The 18612-nt window shown below is 42.8% G+C and overlaps 1 protein-coding gene across 5 annotated transcripts; it reads right to left on the reverse strand.

Annotated features, from left to right (window-relative positions):
- Positions 1 to 653: 653 nt before the first annotated feature.
- Positions 654 to 16430, reverse strand: UBXN4 (UBX domain protein 4). Of its 5 annotated transcripts, none has more exons than XM_040602780.1 (13): positions 16288 to 16430; positions 10160 to 10262; positions 9261 to 9289; positions 8291 to 8409; positions 7547 to 7709; positions 6990 to 7092; positions 5416 to 5470; positions 5100 to 5264; positions 4175 to 4302; positions 3010 to 3112; positions 2551 to 2682; positions 1999 to 2207; positions 654 to 1259 (listed from the first exon to the last, which is right to left on the reverse strand). In XM_040602780.1, the coding sequence occupies exons 1-13, from the start codon at positions 16367 to 16369 to the stop codon at positions 1121 to 1123; spliced, it is 1530 nt and encodes a 509-aa protein (XP_040458714.1). In that variant the 5' UTR covers positions 16370 to 16430; the 3' UTR covers positions 654 to 1120. The 5 variants fall into 5 exon arrangements, with proteins under 5 accessions (XP_040458714.1, XP_040458713.1, XP_040458717.1 ...); XM_040602779.1 differs by having other exon boundaries at positions 7541 to 7709; positions 16288 to 16429; XM_040602783.1 differs by having other exon boundaries at positions 7541 to 7709; positions 10213 to 10262; positions 16288 to 16400.
- Positions 16431 to 18612: the final 2182 nt, after the last annotated feature.

The following is an 18612-nucleotide window of genomic DNA, read 5'->3' on the forward strand; positions in this document are numbered from 1 at the left end:
GATTCTGAACTTCACCTTGTATCTGTTCTTGCTTAGTCATCTCCCCTTGGATAACGCAGGTCTCTTCAAAGGATCCGAGCGCAGCCCCTAGAAGCACCACCACTACTTAGTGGTTTTAAGACAAGTTAGTGTCTATACTGGTAAGAACTAGTCTAGCAGAAATGCAGAACAAAAATGTTCTATTGTACAGATTAGGTTCTCCCCATTTAATACACAGTATTTTTTTGAATTGTGTATCACAAATTATTAAAAAAATAAAATGAAAGTGGTCCTAGCATTATGCCTTCACCTTTGAAGACTATTTAATTAATCTCCTTTAAATAGGAATCCAAAGCCACACCGAGACCTAGAAGTGTTCTAATGAGCGGTGAGGGAAGACTGCAACCCTTCCTCAAAAACAAACACTCCCAGGTGCTTGTACTGAAGCCCTCTGTAACATTTCCATTTTATATGAGGACCCATCTTTTTTCTTCCAGCACCCAAAACACTATTTCTGATACATCTTACCAGATTTTAATACAAGCAACTCACAAGTAAGGCAACTTAAACTGGAACAAAGTTTGCCTGCTCTAATTTAAATTACAGTGTATGGTCCAAACTGCTTGATTCCTTGTGACACAAGTACTTCAGAGGAACTTCACAAAAGAAGACAGTTATGTTTTCTGGAAAATAGTTTATTGAGTGCTTGCAGAATTAAAAACTACAAGGTTTTGCTTGCAGTTGCAGAAGCAAGAAAAAATTTAAACATAAATTAGTTATCTGATTTGCTACTTATAGTGCTTCTGAAACCCTCAATCAGTCGTTGTCTACCCTGAACTTTATATTAATATCTGGCCTTTAAATTTATATAGCAGAATATTTATAGATTAAAAAGTGCCTTTCTATTATGAAAGCCAATGGAGATTTTCAGGTTTTTTTAACTCTTTGCTTCTAGGCCTCAGCTCCACCCACTTTATTTTTCTGACTTAGGTGACTTAGTTTATTCCATACTCCGCTGCAGGAATAAAAAGTAGTTCAGTCAGTGTAAAAATAAGCCCACTTGTCCAGAAGCTTTAGTCAACTTAGATCAAATAAGGGGGGGTGGGGGAAGCCAGACAATGCTTATGACAGTTACTCAAAACTACATTTGTTGTGTAGAATTTCCATTCCAAGTGTTGTTTTCATCTTCTCCATCGTCTTGAGTCCTCAGTCTATATATTTTGCCTTCTTTTTTGAAGTCTTCCCCCCGCTTTTCCACTACTCGTTTCCTGACTGCTTGCCTAGGGAACAAATGACGGTGAAGTTTGACAGTTTCCCTAGTAATAATTACACAAGAGAAGTGAATGCGATAAATGCAGATCATGCAACGCTCCTGTTCTTATTCCCAGTACCAAAAGGCTGAAGAAAGCCACTGTTTCCTTGAGAGTGATACCCAGCTGAAAATTTGTCATTGAGCAGTCAAATTGCCAGGATCTCATTTCCACTGGGAAGCGCCCAGCATGGCAGCCCCCCCCCCCCCCCCGGCTTCACCTGGAGCAGCTCTCCCGGTACAGGCAAGATCTCACTCTAGGCAATACAAAACCTTAACCATCAACATGAGGCAGCGGTTGCTTGGGCTTCTTGTACAACCACACCACTTTGACATCTCATGTTCAAAATTTTTATCTTCCAAACAGTAGCAGCTGAAGCAAAGCCCACATTTGTAGTTGCAGCTCTATTCCCTATTCACAAATGACTGCAAGACAAAACTCTTTCTGCTCTCCGACTGGAAACAGAAGCCAACAGTACTGAGTTTGCTTAATCACCCATGTAAAAGCCAAGAAATCCCAGTCAGAGCTGCCATGCAGTTTACCAGCCACCCCATTAACCACCTTTTAACCAGCCAGAAAGGGCAGTGCTCAGAAACTACAAGGGGAGGGCAGCAGCTATGGGACAGATGCACCTCAGTTGCCCACTACAAAATGAAAACAATCCCAGCAAGCAGTCTGAGAAACAGCTGCCTTAAACAACTTTGATTACCTGCTTTGCTCAACACTGCTAGATGCCGAAGGACTTGAATGGTCTTGCTGATGAGCCGATCTCACAGCAGACTGTGAGGGGGGTGGACTTGTAAACAAAAAGTTGCTAATAAATCTCCAAACCGCTAAGAGAGGATAAAGTATTGTGCCCAAGAACTTCCACAGATCACCGCCTGAAGCCTGAACAACAGAAGTAGCAGGTCTTCCCGCCTGGTCATGGACACACAAAGCAAATTTGTCAGATATTAAAGCTGTGCTCTTGTAGACAAGGAGTATTTAATCTATAATTCAGAAGCAGCTCAGCAGACACAAGAGAACTCCTTCGGTTACACATTAGACAGATAATTACGCCATCATTTATCTGCTTCAGAAAAATCCCTGCTCCAAATCAGTCCTGACAAAAACTGAAGTTATTTTGCAGTCTGTCTTAGACACAGAAAAGACCAAAATTCAAGCCAATTATTATCATGGCTGACTAAACAGTGAATACACAGCGACAGTACTGCTGTTTGCAGGAAAATGAACAGCAAACAAACCAAAACCCAACACCTACCGGCAGCAACACTACTGAAGCACTGGGTGCTAACTCTAGTTCCAGTAATTTCTTTCCGTAATCTTCTTTGGTAAACTCTCTTCTGGGAAACATTGTTGCCAGTGAAAAATTGCCGTAAGCATTACCAACCGTCTGTGAAAATATAAGGAAAACATTTTATTTGTAGCTGTTCACTTTCAAACAATTGCACATTTGCCCGCTGGATCAATATGGCAAGGTATGCTCAAGAGCTCTGTATCAAATTATCACTCATCTTTGTATAGAAAAATGAAGGATTCTATCTCTTACTAATGGTACACTGCAGTAATGCAAAGGCAGTTGGTGGCACTGGAGAGGGCCGCTACCACAACCCCCTTCAAAGAAACAAAAAGGCAGGCAGTTGATCACAATTTCCCACCTAGTTGATGCTACACCAAGTTGTAATCAGCACGCAGCTAAGAAAAAGAAACTCCAGTTTACCTGTGCAGCAAATTGCCTTGCTTCTTCTAGCCGTGCTTCAGATGGGAACTGGTTAGTAAAGGAAGATCCATCTGGGAGGCGGAACTGAATCCTGGCTATTGCACTGCGGGACACGTATCGGGGTCAGTCAGCGTATGAACAGGTACACTCAAATGCTCCCGGGGCTTTAGCTTGATAGTATCAATGTGGAAAAGGGGGACAGTCATCCTACGTAAGGCAGCACTGCAGGTGGGCTATACGTTTGGATCTACAGTTGCTAACCACCTGCTTGTATCTCACAATGCATCTCCCCTGGTTTTTATCACAGTCCAAAATCCATCACCATTCAAACAAGATATTAACATTAATTGTGTAAAAAATGAGTAAGCGCATGAGATATTTGAAGAAATGAGTAGGCTATGTTTCTTTTTGTGTAGCCTGCATTACTTTTATTCTTCAAGCTGTTTTGTTGTCAAGCTGTACTATGTGAGGGGACAGGCATTTAAAGCTGTCTTGGCAAGTAATTCTATACCCCACTAGGCACGGCCCAGCATTACTGTGTGAGTTTCAACACCAGCACAGGCTGTTGCTTGCCCTCTGTTCAGGGCAGTGCCAGACTCACAGCGGCTCCGTAACTCCATGTAAGGTGGCTACAGGTTAGAATATTTCTTAAAACAGTGGTGCCGGGCAAAGCAGGAGACGGCTCTGACACGGGCAGCTGATGACCCCAATCAAGCCTTGCTGAACCCAAGCCAAGTGCGCACACAGCCAAACAGCTGCATCAGCACCACCCTCCCCGGTGCACTTCTGACATTATCTAGTCATTCGCTCTCGACATGATCTTGCCACATCCTCATCTTCTCTAGTTCCCCACCTAGCCCCATTATACACAGTATTTAAATCAAAGATCAGACAGAAAAAGCTCTCATCTAACTAAAATAACACACAGAGAAAGATGGCTAGAGTTTCAGAATCAGAAATGTCAAAAAGGATGAAAGTTACAAGAGAACATAATATTAATGTAAATAGCTATAAATAAATATTATAAAAGCCAACTTTTTGTCACTATTTTTAAATAGTTCAACAAGGCATCAATTAATAGATTAGGATATATAATAAATCCCTTCAAAGTTCAAGTTTCTTTACTTCTCTCTCCCCAAAGAACATACTCTCTACAGCAACTCACCTTCGCTCTTTTTGAGATGCTTCTTTTCTGGCTTCTATTTCAGCCTGTTTAGCCTGAAGAGCTGCAGCTTTTGCAGCTTCCGCCTCTTCCTTTGATTTTGCAAAGCGAGCTGCTCTTTCAGCACGATCCTGTGAAAGGACCAAGGAGAACCCTTATTCTTTACCATAAATTGGTTCTTAATATTCATTCAAACAGAGCTACGATCTGTACTCGGTACCCAAGTACAGACAGAAGCAGGCCATACGGAGAAAAGACGGTAGTGCTGCAAAGAATTATTCACTGCCACACTGCACAATCTCACATCACTAGCCAAGAGAATGCACTTTTCAGTGAGTCACTTCCCGCAAACAGTTGTTAATAGATGATCTTCCCATGCAATTCTAACACTCCAGTGAAAACAAAAGGAAAGATCTTATGAAAAGTTACAGGATTACAGTTCTAAGTGTTCTAGGGCAAAACCTAATAATGAGGAGGGATTTCAATTGTAACAAACTATATTCATACACACATATATACAAACTTAGAAAATAATTCTCCCCACCGTTTTGAGATCAGTGTTCTTTTGCATGTTCCACAATTAAGTATTCCCTGTGCTTCTGTTCCAGAAGCATGCTTAAATTGCAATTATTTTTATGTTCTAATCGTAATTCTCCATGAGGCTTAAGCAACATGAAAGAAAAGTTATGTTTGTTCAGATAGGTAAAGAGCATCATAAATATGAAAGCAGAAGTTTCATTTTATACACAGGAAATGCAACATCAACGCCAACCACCACATAAATTGTGACAAGACAAGGCCACAGGATTCCAAACAGGAAAAATGGACAATCTTTCCAAGTTTCACCAAATGAGAGAATTAATCATTTTAGTCCACAGTGGACCCTGTGAGAGAAGCAGCAAGCTACCCTCCAAAACAGGGAATTTACCATTGCAATCTGTTGTCTTATACGCTCTCTAGCAGCCTTCTCCTCTGCCTTTTCTCTGTTCCTTTCCTCTAACATACGTTTTGTCAATTCTTCTTCCTGTCGTCTTTTGTACTCCAACATTTCCTTACCAGTTTTTCTCCGTTCAATTTCTTTCTTAATTTCTTTCTGAATAGAAAACAGAGACATAAAAATTGGACCACAAAATTGCCTTGGAAAAAAGACAAGATTGAAGTACACTTGTTTAAAAAGGAATTAAGCATTTATTCAAATAAGGGTATAAAAAAAAATTCTAAGTGGTTTCACATTTTTGTGTTACCTGTTCTTCCTCTTTCCTTTTCTCTTCTCTCCTTTCTTCAAGCTTTTTTGTTATTCTATAGTGAAGAATAAAAGTGAAAAGTCTGAAAACTGCAGTATCTGCTATTAGCATTTTTAAATGTTAATGAAGCATTTGCAAATACTTACAGAAGAATGGAACACGTGAAAATGAGTATGAACTGTAACAGTGCTAATACCTAGTGTAACAGTAATGATTCATTCACATGCGGGTGAATGTGAATAAAAAGATGAGGTGGTGATTCACCACCTGGTTTCCAATTTTTAATGGAGTTTACTGTATTCCTTCTGTCCCCTTCCACTCAGTAAATGAAGATCCTTACATATTCTTACTGTTGAACCAACTTGTAAAAGATACAATAAGCAAACACTACTTATGATCTGTGGGAACAGGAACACTGAATCTCAGGCTCTTCTTTGCTATTCAAGCCATCTGGTTTCTTCTGCACATCACTTCCTACAATGGAAAGCGAGTAACGCAGAGCACTGACAAAGATGCACGTGCATCTGTCTCATGTCTCCAGAGAGGTGTCTTAGCATAAGGACTGACTTTAAACCATAGTAATTTACAATATATTTTAAGTCTGGGGAAAGGGCAGGCCTGGCCAAACACCACGAGAAGTCAGACAATCAGACAGATTTGGTTTGTGTGGCAGCTGTTTTCCTTTTTGAAAAAGAAAATGGTAATTACCACAGACCTTTGCCTCTTTTTTTTTTTCCCCCTGATATAAATGTTGTAGATATATGCAAATATGACATAATTCAAGATTAATGCACATCTTTGAAAGTAACTTTGATATTCATAGTAAAATACTGACTGCATTTTCTTATCGGTGGTAAGTAAAATTATACTTATTGTCCAGCAACTCTGGAAGAAAACTGAAATTAAACATAAACATGTTTTAAAATACATTTAACAGTATAAATAATTCTGTTTACTAAGTATGTGTTATTTATTTTAGATAGTTCATACACAAAATCTTGTATTTAAAATCAGTGTTAATGAATGAACCATTATTGAACCGGACATTACTGGTTACCACACTTTGAAATACTAGAACTACCATTACTCAGACCTTATTACAGTTCACTGATCAAAACAGAAGAGTCTCAGAAAAGGATTCCGCTGGCTTTTTCAATACACCTAGACTACGAACAGCCATAACATAGACAAGAAGAAAAAGAAATTAAGATAGCACCAAGGTACACAACCTTGGTTAGCACTTTTACCCCAGTTTCAAGTGCTTTCAGTTCAATGTTTTAATAGTAAACATTGTCTCTATTCAAGCATTAAAGGTGAATGTTTGTATTTTTGCAGATTACCTCTTTCTTTCAGAGTACGTGAAAAATAAGATTTTCAAGATTTTTTTAATCAGCCCTACTATTGTCACAGACATCTAAACACAAGTAAGACCATATAAACACTTGCCAGATAACAGCACTTAAAATCATGTAATTAAGCCTGTTTGTTAAAAACAAATAAAAAGCCCCAAACAACAAAACTGCTTCCTAAGAAACAAATACAATACATTAGGAAGTCTGCAAAAGACAACTTACCGTTCTACTTTAAGCGTAAGATCATTCACAGGCTGAGCATCACTCACTTGCCCATCTGAAGAATTAGCTGCTTCCTGGCTTGCTTGACCTAGATTTGCTCCATCTTCAAGTGATTTATAAGAAAATAAGCCATAAGAGAAAAATAAAAGGTGTATTCCTTATAAAAAAAGATTATGCTCATTGTCAGCCATAATTTGCAGCAACTAGGGTATCTCGAGGAGATATGAGGTTCTACTTATTTAGACTCCTCCCCCGCACAATTTGGTTTTTCATGTTACCAACCCATGGAAACTTTTTTTAATTAATCCTTTTTCAAGAAAGTGTACACAGTTTTTGTTGTATTACAAACCATCGATTTCACACTCATTAAAACTGAGCAGAATGACAAGTTATTCTCCCCTCTGGACTTGTGAGAAGCATTCTGGGATACCCAAGATTTTCCTCAACAAGTCCACTCAATACGTTGCCTTTTATGTACTTCATATAACAACTCAAAAAAAGGACAACTACTTCAAAAACAAATTAGCTAGCACTTGTGTAAAACTACTAACCATTACCGGCAGAAGGTCTTATTGTCTCAGACGTAACGGACTCGGGAGAGTCACAAAGCTCTGCTGCTCTGGACTGTGTATTTTCTGGAGCACCATCAGACTGAGAGGAGTGACAGGGAGCAGGTGACCGACTTCCATTTTCCAAAGGCTGCCCTTTTACTGTGTGCATCTAAGAAATCGGAGGGAAAAACACACCACTGTGAATATTTTCCACAGGGTCAAAGGTCAAAACTAAACTATTTTGGAGAATCGGTCCTATTTGAAATATAAAACTAAACCTATCCCATATTGTTAAGTACAATGCAATCATACATTTCATGTTTTTTTCCTAATTTTAGCCTTACACTTGAAATCAAAGTGATAAATCTATATGTATATCACATTCCACATCATCATTTTATAAATCCACATTATAAAACAGTATTAAACCCCCCCACACACATACAAAATAGAGAGTCATTGGGTGTCATTCCAGTTTATAGAGTTCTTGACATATTTCTTCCATATTGCAGGGGTTACACAGCTGTAACAAAGCAATCTGTAAGCAACGCAGCACTTGTGCACAGCACCTCCCAGCCCGTTCAGTCTGCGTACTGAATGGAAGTTTGCAGATTTTGTGGCTGGAAGGACACAGACCCAGTGACTCGTACTTCCCCCAGGCACATGCTAAGGGCCAGGGACATCTCCCATCCGGAACATGTGAGCACACCCAACTCCATCTGCAAGATGCAGCCTGTGAGCAAGCGTTACCTGTCTAACTTTATGGATTCTGGTAACAAGCTCTTCAACAGAAACGCTGCCAGCAATTACTTCCAAAGGGATTCCATTGTCTCCTATAAAAAAACTGGATGGAACGCACACTACGGGATCTGCACAGCAGCAGTTAAGGGCAACAAATAATGGAAGTTTATAGAGTACTTCAAAAGCAAAAGCAGAAGTCCGTCCTGCAGAAGCTTCTAGCCCAGTATTCTGTCTCCACCTGGTCGCCACTAGTTGGTGCCAAGGGAAGAATTAAAAAAGGATGCTAGCAAAAATGCTGGAAAACATTACATACAACTGATTAGTGTTTCTTCTTTTCTTAGTAATGGTTTAAAGCAACATATTTTTCTCCAGCTCACACATACCCGACAAATGACTTGGAAGATTTTGGTTTAGTGTGAGACATCATCTTACGTATTACAATTCAGTAATGAATTCTTCACAGCATTAAGAAAATCCAAGTTTAGACACTGAATCCCCTTCCTTGACATCACACAGAATTCCTGGGCTACAGGAAGCGAACTGCTGAAGGCAGGCAGATGTGCACCTAACTTCACACCGGGGTATCTGGTACAACCCCTCCCACTACTTGTTCTTCCTCCTTCATAACTCCAAACTCCAGCTAGTAATTTAAAGCATTGTTTGCTTGTTTTCTAATGCAGATTAGTAATAGCAAAGGGTTATTTTGTTTACACAAAGCATTGGATAATTTTCTATTTGGAGAACTACATAGGATTAACATCAAAAAACCCCAACTTGTTCACTTTCTCTAAGAACTAACAGTAAGTTCAATACATAGATAGTACCTTTCAACCACACACTTCATTGCACATTTTTGTGCCATAAGAAGTATTTTTAATAATACATTGCTTGTAAATGTTCGTCTTAAGAACACTGTTAACTTGTAAAGAGCAATTATCTGTAACCATAATGTAGCATCTAAATTGACCTCAAAGGATACAGATTTGAGAAAACTGCAGGCATGCTTCACTGTTTAAAAGAAAAAGATTCATTTAGGAGGCACAATCACTTTGCAACAACTTCAGTTTTAGTCTTTCATCATAAAAATAACTGTCCTACTACCACACACAAAACTATTTAAATACTTGAAAGAACAGTAAAAGCAAATTTGCACTGCATCTTCTCATTAACATTTTGCGTAAGCGTTGACATGGTGACAATCCCTGGTTATCACAGTTCACTAAGTAAGATTTAGGGAAACGGCACTAAGAAGCAATTCAGCAACAAGACATCTAGTCTACCGAGTGCAAACAATACAGGAAGTCTAGTAAAATGTCTATAGAGCATTTTAAAATAATACCGTTTTGGGAAATGCCAATGCACTTTCTGCACATGGACTGGAACACTTAAATGTAACAAAAATAGCTGAGCAGTTTTACCCAGGAACTTCAAAGCTTCTCTATTCTACGTGTTACAATAGAGACAAACATTTTTCTCTGGGGCTTTACAGATTTTTATCTTTCTGAATTCACGAGAGTTTTACAATTTCTGTAACTTGGCAAATCAAGCACTGCCTCAAGAGGACTTTCATTGGATTCCAGCTTTTTTACATAACTTGCGTGTCTCTTCCTATTGAAAAAGGACAACCTTGAGCATTCTTTTACTAGTACTGAAATACAGTCCTAAATATGCAATTAATATTCTCCAGAACACAATGGTGAAATTTTGAAATTTGGAATTTTCTCAGGCTCTAGTGGCTCCAGGAGTACCAAATTCACTTATGCTCTGGCACCTTGTATTTAGACTACCTCCAAATCAGGGTGAGGACTTTAAAAGCCTCCCACTCTCATCATCAATGAAATATTTATAATAAGAGACAGAATTAGAATAGGGTCAAACCTTTTGGAGTCAATTTTAATAGCAACAAAACCATCTGAGGCAGCTTCAGTCACCTTCTCATCTTCCCACCTGGCAGCCATCTCAGTAGATTGTTCATCTTCACCTGCAAGATGCAGCACAAGTGTGAAGCTAAACCCATCACAAATTGCTGTTTCTGGTCTGATTTAAGCTTTGCTTCAACTGCTTGAAATCACCTTTGAAAGCCACTCTCATGACTATTTTCAAGTCTGTTTATAATTTCTTTTGATAATCTGGAGACAATTCACCTTGCTAACATGCCAAAAACCTGATACACCAAACCCCCTTCCCAGCCAGCAAGCACATAGCTTTCACTGTCGTTCAGCTGCGCGGTGAACTGGTCCAAGGGAGCAGAAGGGACCAGACCACACAGATGGAACAGAGACAGAGGAACTGAGGTGATGGGAAGTCTGAAGATTGGTTTGACTGCATCATCTAATTGCACAACTACCGAAAGACCTCACTTTTCATGTTACAGGGAGTAGTAAGCTTACTCTTTAGTATTTTGCTTTACTATACTCTCGTAATATGCAAAGAGATCCCACAGCACAGGGGGAACCATTGCTTCTCCCTGACATTAAGCTTGACCTGCTGACATGCTAAAACTATCCACCACCCCTCATTTTAAATGTAATTACATACTGGTACACCAGCTGCTAAGAGGTAAAACTGTATTTTCCACTCCTTGTAAACACATAGTTCCACAGACAAGGTTTCACAGTTTGATGGTGTTTAAAAGAAACCACCCAAACCATCACAAACCAAGAAACATTTATTTGCAGGATTATCTGTAACTACTTTTGTATTCCAGTTCCTGACATAACTGTAATGGTAGGAGGGGAGGAAACAAAGTGAAGAACACAGAGAAAGAAGAGGAACAGTAGAAGAGGAGCTACTTAAGTCAGGAAGACTGAAAAGGTGCTCTGGGACCACAGATTCCGAAGTGTTATTTATTTTAATCAGAAGAAACACATCAATCGCACATCTTTCAAAGCACCGGTTTAGTGACGATATGGGTTAATAGATCCCGATGAATATTAACCATCTTTCAACAAGCCAACTGGCCTGCAACCATCTGTTTCTCTTCAATCTGTATTACTTTCTAGCAGCTTGGAATCGCCTGTACTCTTGGTGAAGAATTTGAGTCACAAGTATAGAAGTATAGTAGCCCATTATTCAATGGCAACAACAAACCATTTGTTTGTTTCATCCCAATTGCATTTCATGCAGTATTATTTACTTGTTAGAGGTCAGGGGTTCTAGTGGAGTCCCCTGGTGAAGCACCACTGCCTTTAGGCCATGACTGCCTGGCCACATTGCGTCTCAGAGACACACATACCAATACACTGATTTTGGAAAAGTGTCTTGGTTTTCCCCTGGAAGCACTGGAGCAAGTGAGAAAATATTCATCTCTATTATTATAGTTCTACATAAGCCAGTAAATATTTAGGATATTTTATGTTGGAACCTTTCCCGTTCCTTTAAGTGCAGGGATTCCAACTGTGGTCAATGGGTGCAGCTGTTCTGCCAAGAGTGGTTCAGCCTCCTCCCCCATGGCCAACTGCTTAGACAGCTGCCTCACCACACGCTTTTTCAAAAGCACATGTGCTCATCCGATTAGGCTACTAAAAATATCTAAATACTTGCCTAACACTAAGTTTTCCATACAAACAAATGGTGTAGAACAAGAATGCTGAAAGACACAAACAGGTCAGAGACTGTTCACAGTCCAGTCTCCCAGAGACATGACCCATGAATGAAAATGCTGATAACTCACATTTTATCAAGTTCTGTGCCATGAAGCACAGTTTAATATTGTGACTACCCACAGAATAGTTGCTTATTCTCATCTATCTTTTTGTTTCGAGAAGCCTTTCTCATTTGGGGGTCAAGGTTCATTTATTACGGTTTTGTAGTAGTAATTATATCCTGAAATGAAAACTGCCAGGTCACAGGAAAAGCATCAGAGAAGTCAACAGGTCAAGCTAAACAGAATTTGGCATAATTCATAATCCGCTAAACACTGAGCTATCACAACCGCCTCAGAATTCTAGTTCCCAAGACTCTGGGATTTCTGGTTTCTCAAACAAAAGCACCGCTTTATTTCACTTAGCAGAAAGACCTGCACACAATTAGCAGTCACACTTGTTCACCTCTTACATTTGGACGGGTAAATTTAGCTATCTACATAGGGAAAACATACCCATTTCGCACGTGATTCAGGTAACTGGAAGAGACTTTTTCTTCAGTGATTTATGTCTTGTACAAGGAACTTATTCAAAACCATCACAGGTTCTCAAAAGAATTTAATTCCCCTATTCCTCCGTGCAGAGTCATCAGGGAAAAGTGTTTTCCTTTCAGAATAAGGGAGATAAAAAGGCCAGTTGACTTCTCAATGTCCAGCATTTCATAACTACTCAGTAATAAGGATTGTCCGCTCTGGAAATGACAGAAAGCCAGGACATTAAGCTGTTCACCTCCTCCTCCTTTGCGTCATTTCACATATTTAATTTGAAAAGTGCTTTGATAAAGCTTGGCTACAAAATACTAACAAATAGCTTGTTGACTGCAAACCAGTTTGTAAAAAAAAAATATCTAAAAATAAAGTTATGAACAAAGGAAGGTGTGTTTCTAGCAATGTTACTAAAAAGAAACACAAACATTTTACCTTGAAGTTTGTTATCACCCACTCCTCCATTTTTCTTCCAAAAAGCACTTTTTATGAGTGGCCTGGGATTTTCGTGACCAGAGCATGTCTAACCTTAGGAATCTGAGGAAGTTTCATACCAAATGAACAATTAACTTTACATTAATAAGTCAAATAACGAAATGAGTTTTTTAACTCCGCAGCCTAGAAAATCATCTACAGAACAGCTCCCAAAAAGACACCAGAGACATTCACCAGACCTGTTTCAGCATCAGCAATACTTTTTTTCCTTGTGCAGGTGCAGAACCTACTGGCAATTATTTGATGCCACAAAGTAACTGGTCTGGTCCCCAAACACAACTTCCTTGCTCTGTGTGCACAGAAGCCTCTAAATCTCACCTTAGTATTTAAAATCAGTTTTGTAAGGCTGAAATGCTTCACCTCATGCTCCCTGGAGAGTACGAAGCAACCTCTTTTATTGCAACTTCCCGTGAATTTAACTGCATCTTTAATATGCTTACACAACTGCATCACCAGAATATGCTGTGAAGGTTTTAAAACCTGAACTAAAAAAAAAGTCAGGATTATAGCTGCAAACAAAAATGTTAAAGAAGAAACCTGTTTGAACATCATGCAATCGCAGTCACAAACACCACCTCATTGTTAAGATAAAAAGCCATGTTATTCCTTGCTTGACCGGAAAATATTCAAGAATCAGAAAGAATAATCCAGTTCTTCATTTTCTAGTGCATGTTTAGGAAAGTGCTGTGAAGAGAGAGAAAGACACAGACAGATAGTAGCAGAAACCAAGTAGAGATGGACTCACCACAAATAAAAAAATTTTGTCAAGGCTGTATCTAATAGCTACCCTTCGCAGTGGCCATCCTAAAATTCCAGTTAATTTATATTTTCCATTTCTTTCACTAATTTTTCCTCTTTATTATTTTTTTGTCCCCATATACATTATTGGACAGAGAGTACAATGCAAAACAGAAACACTCAGCGCTCCTGGAAGCGCTTTTCCTGCTCTGAGAGCTGCTTCCAAATGCTTGTCTCTGACATCTGTGGGCAAGCATATAGTGCAAAGACTCAAAGTTACCATCACCACCAACTGCGTAGTTTTAAATGTGGCTTTACCCAAACAACAAAGCCCATCACTGCTAGCATAACAATAAGACTATTCTTGCACTCAGCATCCTTCAAGCTTGCCTGCTTCCACACATGGTAAGAACCTAAACTCTTGGGCTTCCCAATTCCCTCTCCCAGCAGGTGTAACAGAAGTGCTTCACAACCAGCTCCATCACAGGTCAGCTGCCCTGACCCCAGTGCTCCCAGGGCAGACCACAACTCAGCAGAACTCTCCAACTCTTCCATTTTGGAAATAAGGTTGCCCTTTTCCAGGCCTCCTAAGAACAAACAAAACAAATCCTTACATACCATATTGTCAAAACTAAGTGTTCAAGGCCAGGCTGGATGGGGCTTTGAGCAACGTGACCTAGAGGAAGGGGTCCCTGACCACAGCAGGGGAGTTGGAACTAGATCATCTTTAAGGTCTCTTCCAAGCCAAACCATGTGATGACTGAACTAGGTGACATCCTGCAATCATAAATTTATCTCCATTCTGTACATCTACATATTCCTAGTCAACACAAACACACACCTACAAGAAAAGGCCAGTTGTGGACAATATTAGTTTCAAAAAAATACTGGGAATAAGTTACAATGTGCATATCTCAGTGTACATATGTCTAAGTTCAAAGTACACATAGGTACTGAATTACTATTTTAAAAAAATAAGTCTTTGCGGACTAACTTTGGCGGGACGCCAGCTGCCCACCAAAGCTGTTCTATCACTCCTCAGCTGAACAGGGGAGAGAAAATACAATGAAAGGCTTGTGGCTCGAGATCAGGGCAGGGAGATGTCACTTGCCACTTACTGTCACGGGCAAAACAGACTTGGGGAAAATGAATTCTTGATCACGAGAAAGAAAAACAAACCTTAAACACCTTCTCCCCCTATCCCTCCCTTCTTCCTGGGCACAACTTCAGATTTTCTCTCCCTCATGCCTGTCCAGCAGCGCAGGGGTATGTGGGGAATGGGGGCTGTGGCCACACGCTGCCCCTGCCCCCCCCCCGCCCCCCCAGAGCAGGGCTCCTCACACCTGGCCCTGGCCCTGCGTGGGGTCCCACGGGAGACAGCCCTCCACGGACTGCCTGCTCCCATGGGAGCCCTGCCCAGGGCCTGCAGCTCCTCACAAACTGCTCCAGCCCGGGGCCCTGCGGCGGGGCGCGGCCCCCCAGGAACATGCTGCTCCACCTGGGGTCTGCAACAAGTTTCTTCTTGTTTACCACGTGGCTTTCCATTTCATTTTATACACCATACTATGGTCATCTCTTTACTGACTATGACGGCAGACAGCTAGGATAGGTGCTGTAGGTAAACACACTAAGCACGTTTATGCAAGAGAGGGAAATAAAAAGTCGCCATGGCAAAAGGCTTTCGCAGCACAGCCCCCCGCCCGCCATCACGATGCAGGGGCTTTAAAGCACTGCCCAGCCCCGCTCCGGCCCAGGTCTGACTGCTGGCAGTCTGTGCACCGCCCAGGGGAAAACGCTCTTCTCCCAGCACAAGGGAAGCCGTGTCAACAGAGGGACCCAGCTCTGCTTTTCTGCTCGCCGCCCCTTCGGGAGCTGCCTTCTTGCTGCCCATGAACCCGCCGGGTCAGTCACTCCTACGGGGACACCACCAGCCGCCAGTTTAGCGCGGCTGTTTTTTCATGAGGTACCTGAGGAACTTCAAGCCACAAGCGTTTAAGGAAAGAGTAAAACCAAAAGAAACAACACGCCCAGGTACATCAAGCCAGAAGAACGGTAAAGGGCCTGTCTGATATCCTCCCTTCCCTTCACCTATTCTTATTCTTCCAGACAGAAAGGCAACGTACGCAGGGACAATGGCGGTGTGATGGGTTTCAGAGGCCGCTCGGTTACAAACCGGACGCTGCAGCCGCCTCAGGAGAAGCTGGCGGCTGCGCACAGGCCGCTCCGGCAGCCGCCGCGGAGCGCGGGCCCGTGCGAGGGGCAGGCGAGGCCGGCGGGCAGCCGCTGGCGCCGCCCCGGAGCGGCCGTGGCACCGCGAGGGCCCAGCCGGGCCCACACCACCGCCGCCGCCGCCGGGCTGACACAGCAGAAGCAGCCCGGGGAGGTGCAGCCGGGGGGGCGCCGCGGGGCCTACGGCCAGCCCCGCCCGCGGGCCCGCCAACGAGCAGCGCCGGCGGGCAGGGCCGCGGCCGAGCCCAGCCGCCGCGGAAGGCAGCGGGGCCGCGGGAGCCGCCGGGCCCGAAGCCGGCCCGGCCGGCCGCAGGGTGCTGGCCGCAGCCCCCCGGGCCCCTCCGGCGGCGCGGCGGTGTCAGCGCGGGGGTGGGCGGCACCCGGCCCCGCTCCCCCGCCCCGGCCGGGCCCGTACCTGACACGAACACGACGAAGACCGAGCTCCGCTGCTTGGCGGCGGCGATGGCGGCCGGGATGGAGCCCCCGAACCACATCATGGTGCCGCCGGCCCCGGGTGCCGCCGGCCGCCGCCAGGCGCATGCGCGGTCGCACCGACGGCGGCTGCCTGCGCGGCGTGTGCGCGCTGGGCGCGGGCCCGCCCTCGGCCACGCGCGGGGCGGTGGCGGGCTCGACTCCGCCCGGCGCCGGCGCCATCTTGGCGCCTCGCGTGGCTGCGCGGCGGTTCCCCCCCAGCCGCGCCCTGCCGCCATCTTGGCGCCCCGGCGCCTTCGCCTGGCTGCGGGGCGGTGCCCCCCGCCCGCGCCCTGCCGCCGCAAAACGGCTGAGGCGGGCGGGGGCAGCGGCGGGGAAAGGGGCTCACGCGATCAAGGCACCCCAGGCCCTGCGGTGAGGGGCTCTGAGGGCAGGATGGCCACGGCGGCCACCCTGGGAAAGTCAAGGGTGTGACAGAGGGGGGAAGCGATGGCGCTGCCACTGTTGGACAGAAGTCCATGCTAAATAGGACAAAACGTAGAGTGTGTGCCATATCCAGATCCTGCACAGCAGGCAGGAGGTGAGGCCAGGGCAGCCTCCATGCTGAGGCAGGCTGTGAAGGATGGTGGTCGGGACGCCATGGCGTTTACAGCACAGCCTTTTTGGGGCCATAGCCAGCAAAGGCAGTTGGCGTCTTGGATGGATGTTGCACCGTAATGAAGACAAGACAGCTTCAAGTGCTGATTATAACATTTTGGAAAAAATGCTGCGCTTAGCTTTTCTGAAACACAGTGGGGATGGTGACTGTCTTCTGGGTAACTATTCCTGGTGCAGATACTGTCAAAATACCTGAAGGCAAAACCAAAAAATACACAGGCTGTCAGCCTAGAAAGATTTTCACTTGTATTTTGTGTAATCTGGACTTTAATTAGAGAAGTCACTGGATAATGTTGACTAAAACCCCCACAAAGCTATACTGAAAAGAGGCAAATCAATGTTAAAAATATACAAAAATTGTTTTACCTCTCAAGATGTGGCATGTGGAGAATATGTCGCAGCAGTCCTGCTTGTTGGGTAAGCTTTGCCTGCGCATTCAGTGATTCTCTTATGTAACTGTCAGTACTCTGTAGGTCTTCTGCTGAGATATTTTTTTGTATTTTTTCTTTCTTCATGGTTCAAAACAGATCTAAGAACAATGCCAAAGGCTGAATGGAGTTAAACTATAGATTTTTTTTTTTGAGATGAACAAAAAGACATCTCTATTAAGGACATGCATATAGAGGAAAAGGTTAGGTTCTAATGTATGTCAGTATCTTAAGCTCTAATTGCATCTCATTTGAAGCCCTACATTGGAAGCCAAGTTGCATGAGAAGGGTGAGTGAAGTGTTGAACACCAGATGTTTTGGAAATTATTTTGCAAATACAATTTTCAAAAATTTCTACACCATAAGGAGGAGATTTTGTTTAAACATGAAAGAAGGGCTTACTAATGACTTTTGTGTACAATCTTTTACATCACCAGGAACTATTTATATTACATTCTCAAATAATTACAGTTTTAAATGTATAATTCTCTAACTGCAGGGTCACTGAGTTGCTAGTTGTACATGCCTTTGCTGCTATAATTGATGAGGGCCCTTAGCACAGGTGTCCATGGAAAACAGCAGAGGTCTTCAATTTGTAGGCCTAGGAAAAGGGAGGGGTAACTACTAATGTAGAAAGCTTTATTGAGAAATAACAAATAATTTGACAGCTGAAGCATTACCTGGGATTAAGTGCCTTGGTGTGCTGCAAAGTCAGTGGCTGATTTAGGCAGATTGCTTTAGACACTGGGAACATTTGTAAGGCCGAACAGAGAGATCAAGTTGAGCGGCTTTCACCATCTCAGAGGGGGGTACATGTGTGTTCAGCAATCGGTATGGGAAACAACGCAAGACAGTCATGTTTTAAGAGGTGATTCCCTCCCCCCCCCCCCCCCCCCCCCCCCCCAAACTAGCACAGGTCTACTTGGATGAAAAAGGACAATGTTTTTGTTAGTGAATTATGTTTTTAATTGCATCGTTGTTTCACACTTATACTGGTTCATTAACGAATCAAAGTATCAGTTTACTCAAATTTGTTGCCTTTTTACTTGGCTTAAACATGGAGACAAGCTCTGGTGTATTTCCTAGTATGTATAAATGAATGTGATAGACTGTCATAGCACACTTAATAATGCTGTTTCTTAGAGTAACTAATTTGGAACCTTATCATAAGAAGGGCAAGGTTGTGCTGCATACCAGTCTCTCTAATTAACCCTACAACTAAT

The sequence above is a fragment of the Falco naumanni genome, chromosome 8 (genome assembly GCF_017639655.2).
Source record: "Falco naumanni isolate bFalNau1 chromosome 8, bFalNau1.pat, whole genome shotgun sequence".
Lineage (NCBI taxonomy): Eukaryota > Metazoa > Chordata > Aves > Falconiformes > Falconidae > Falco > Falco naumanni.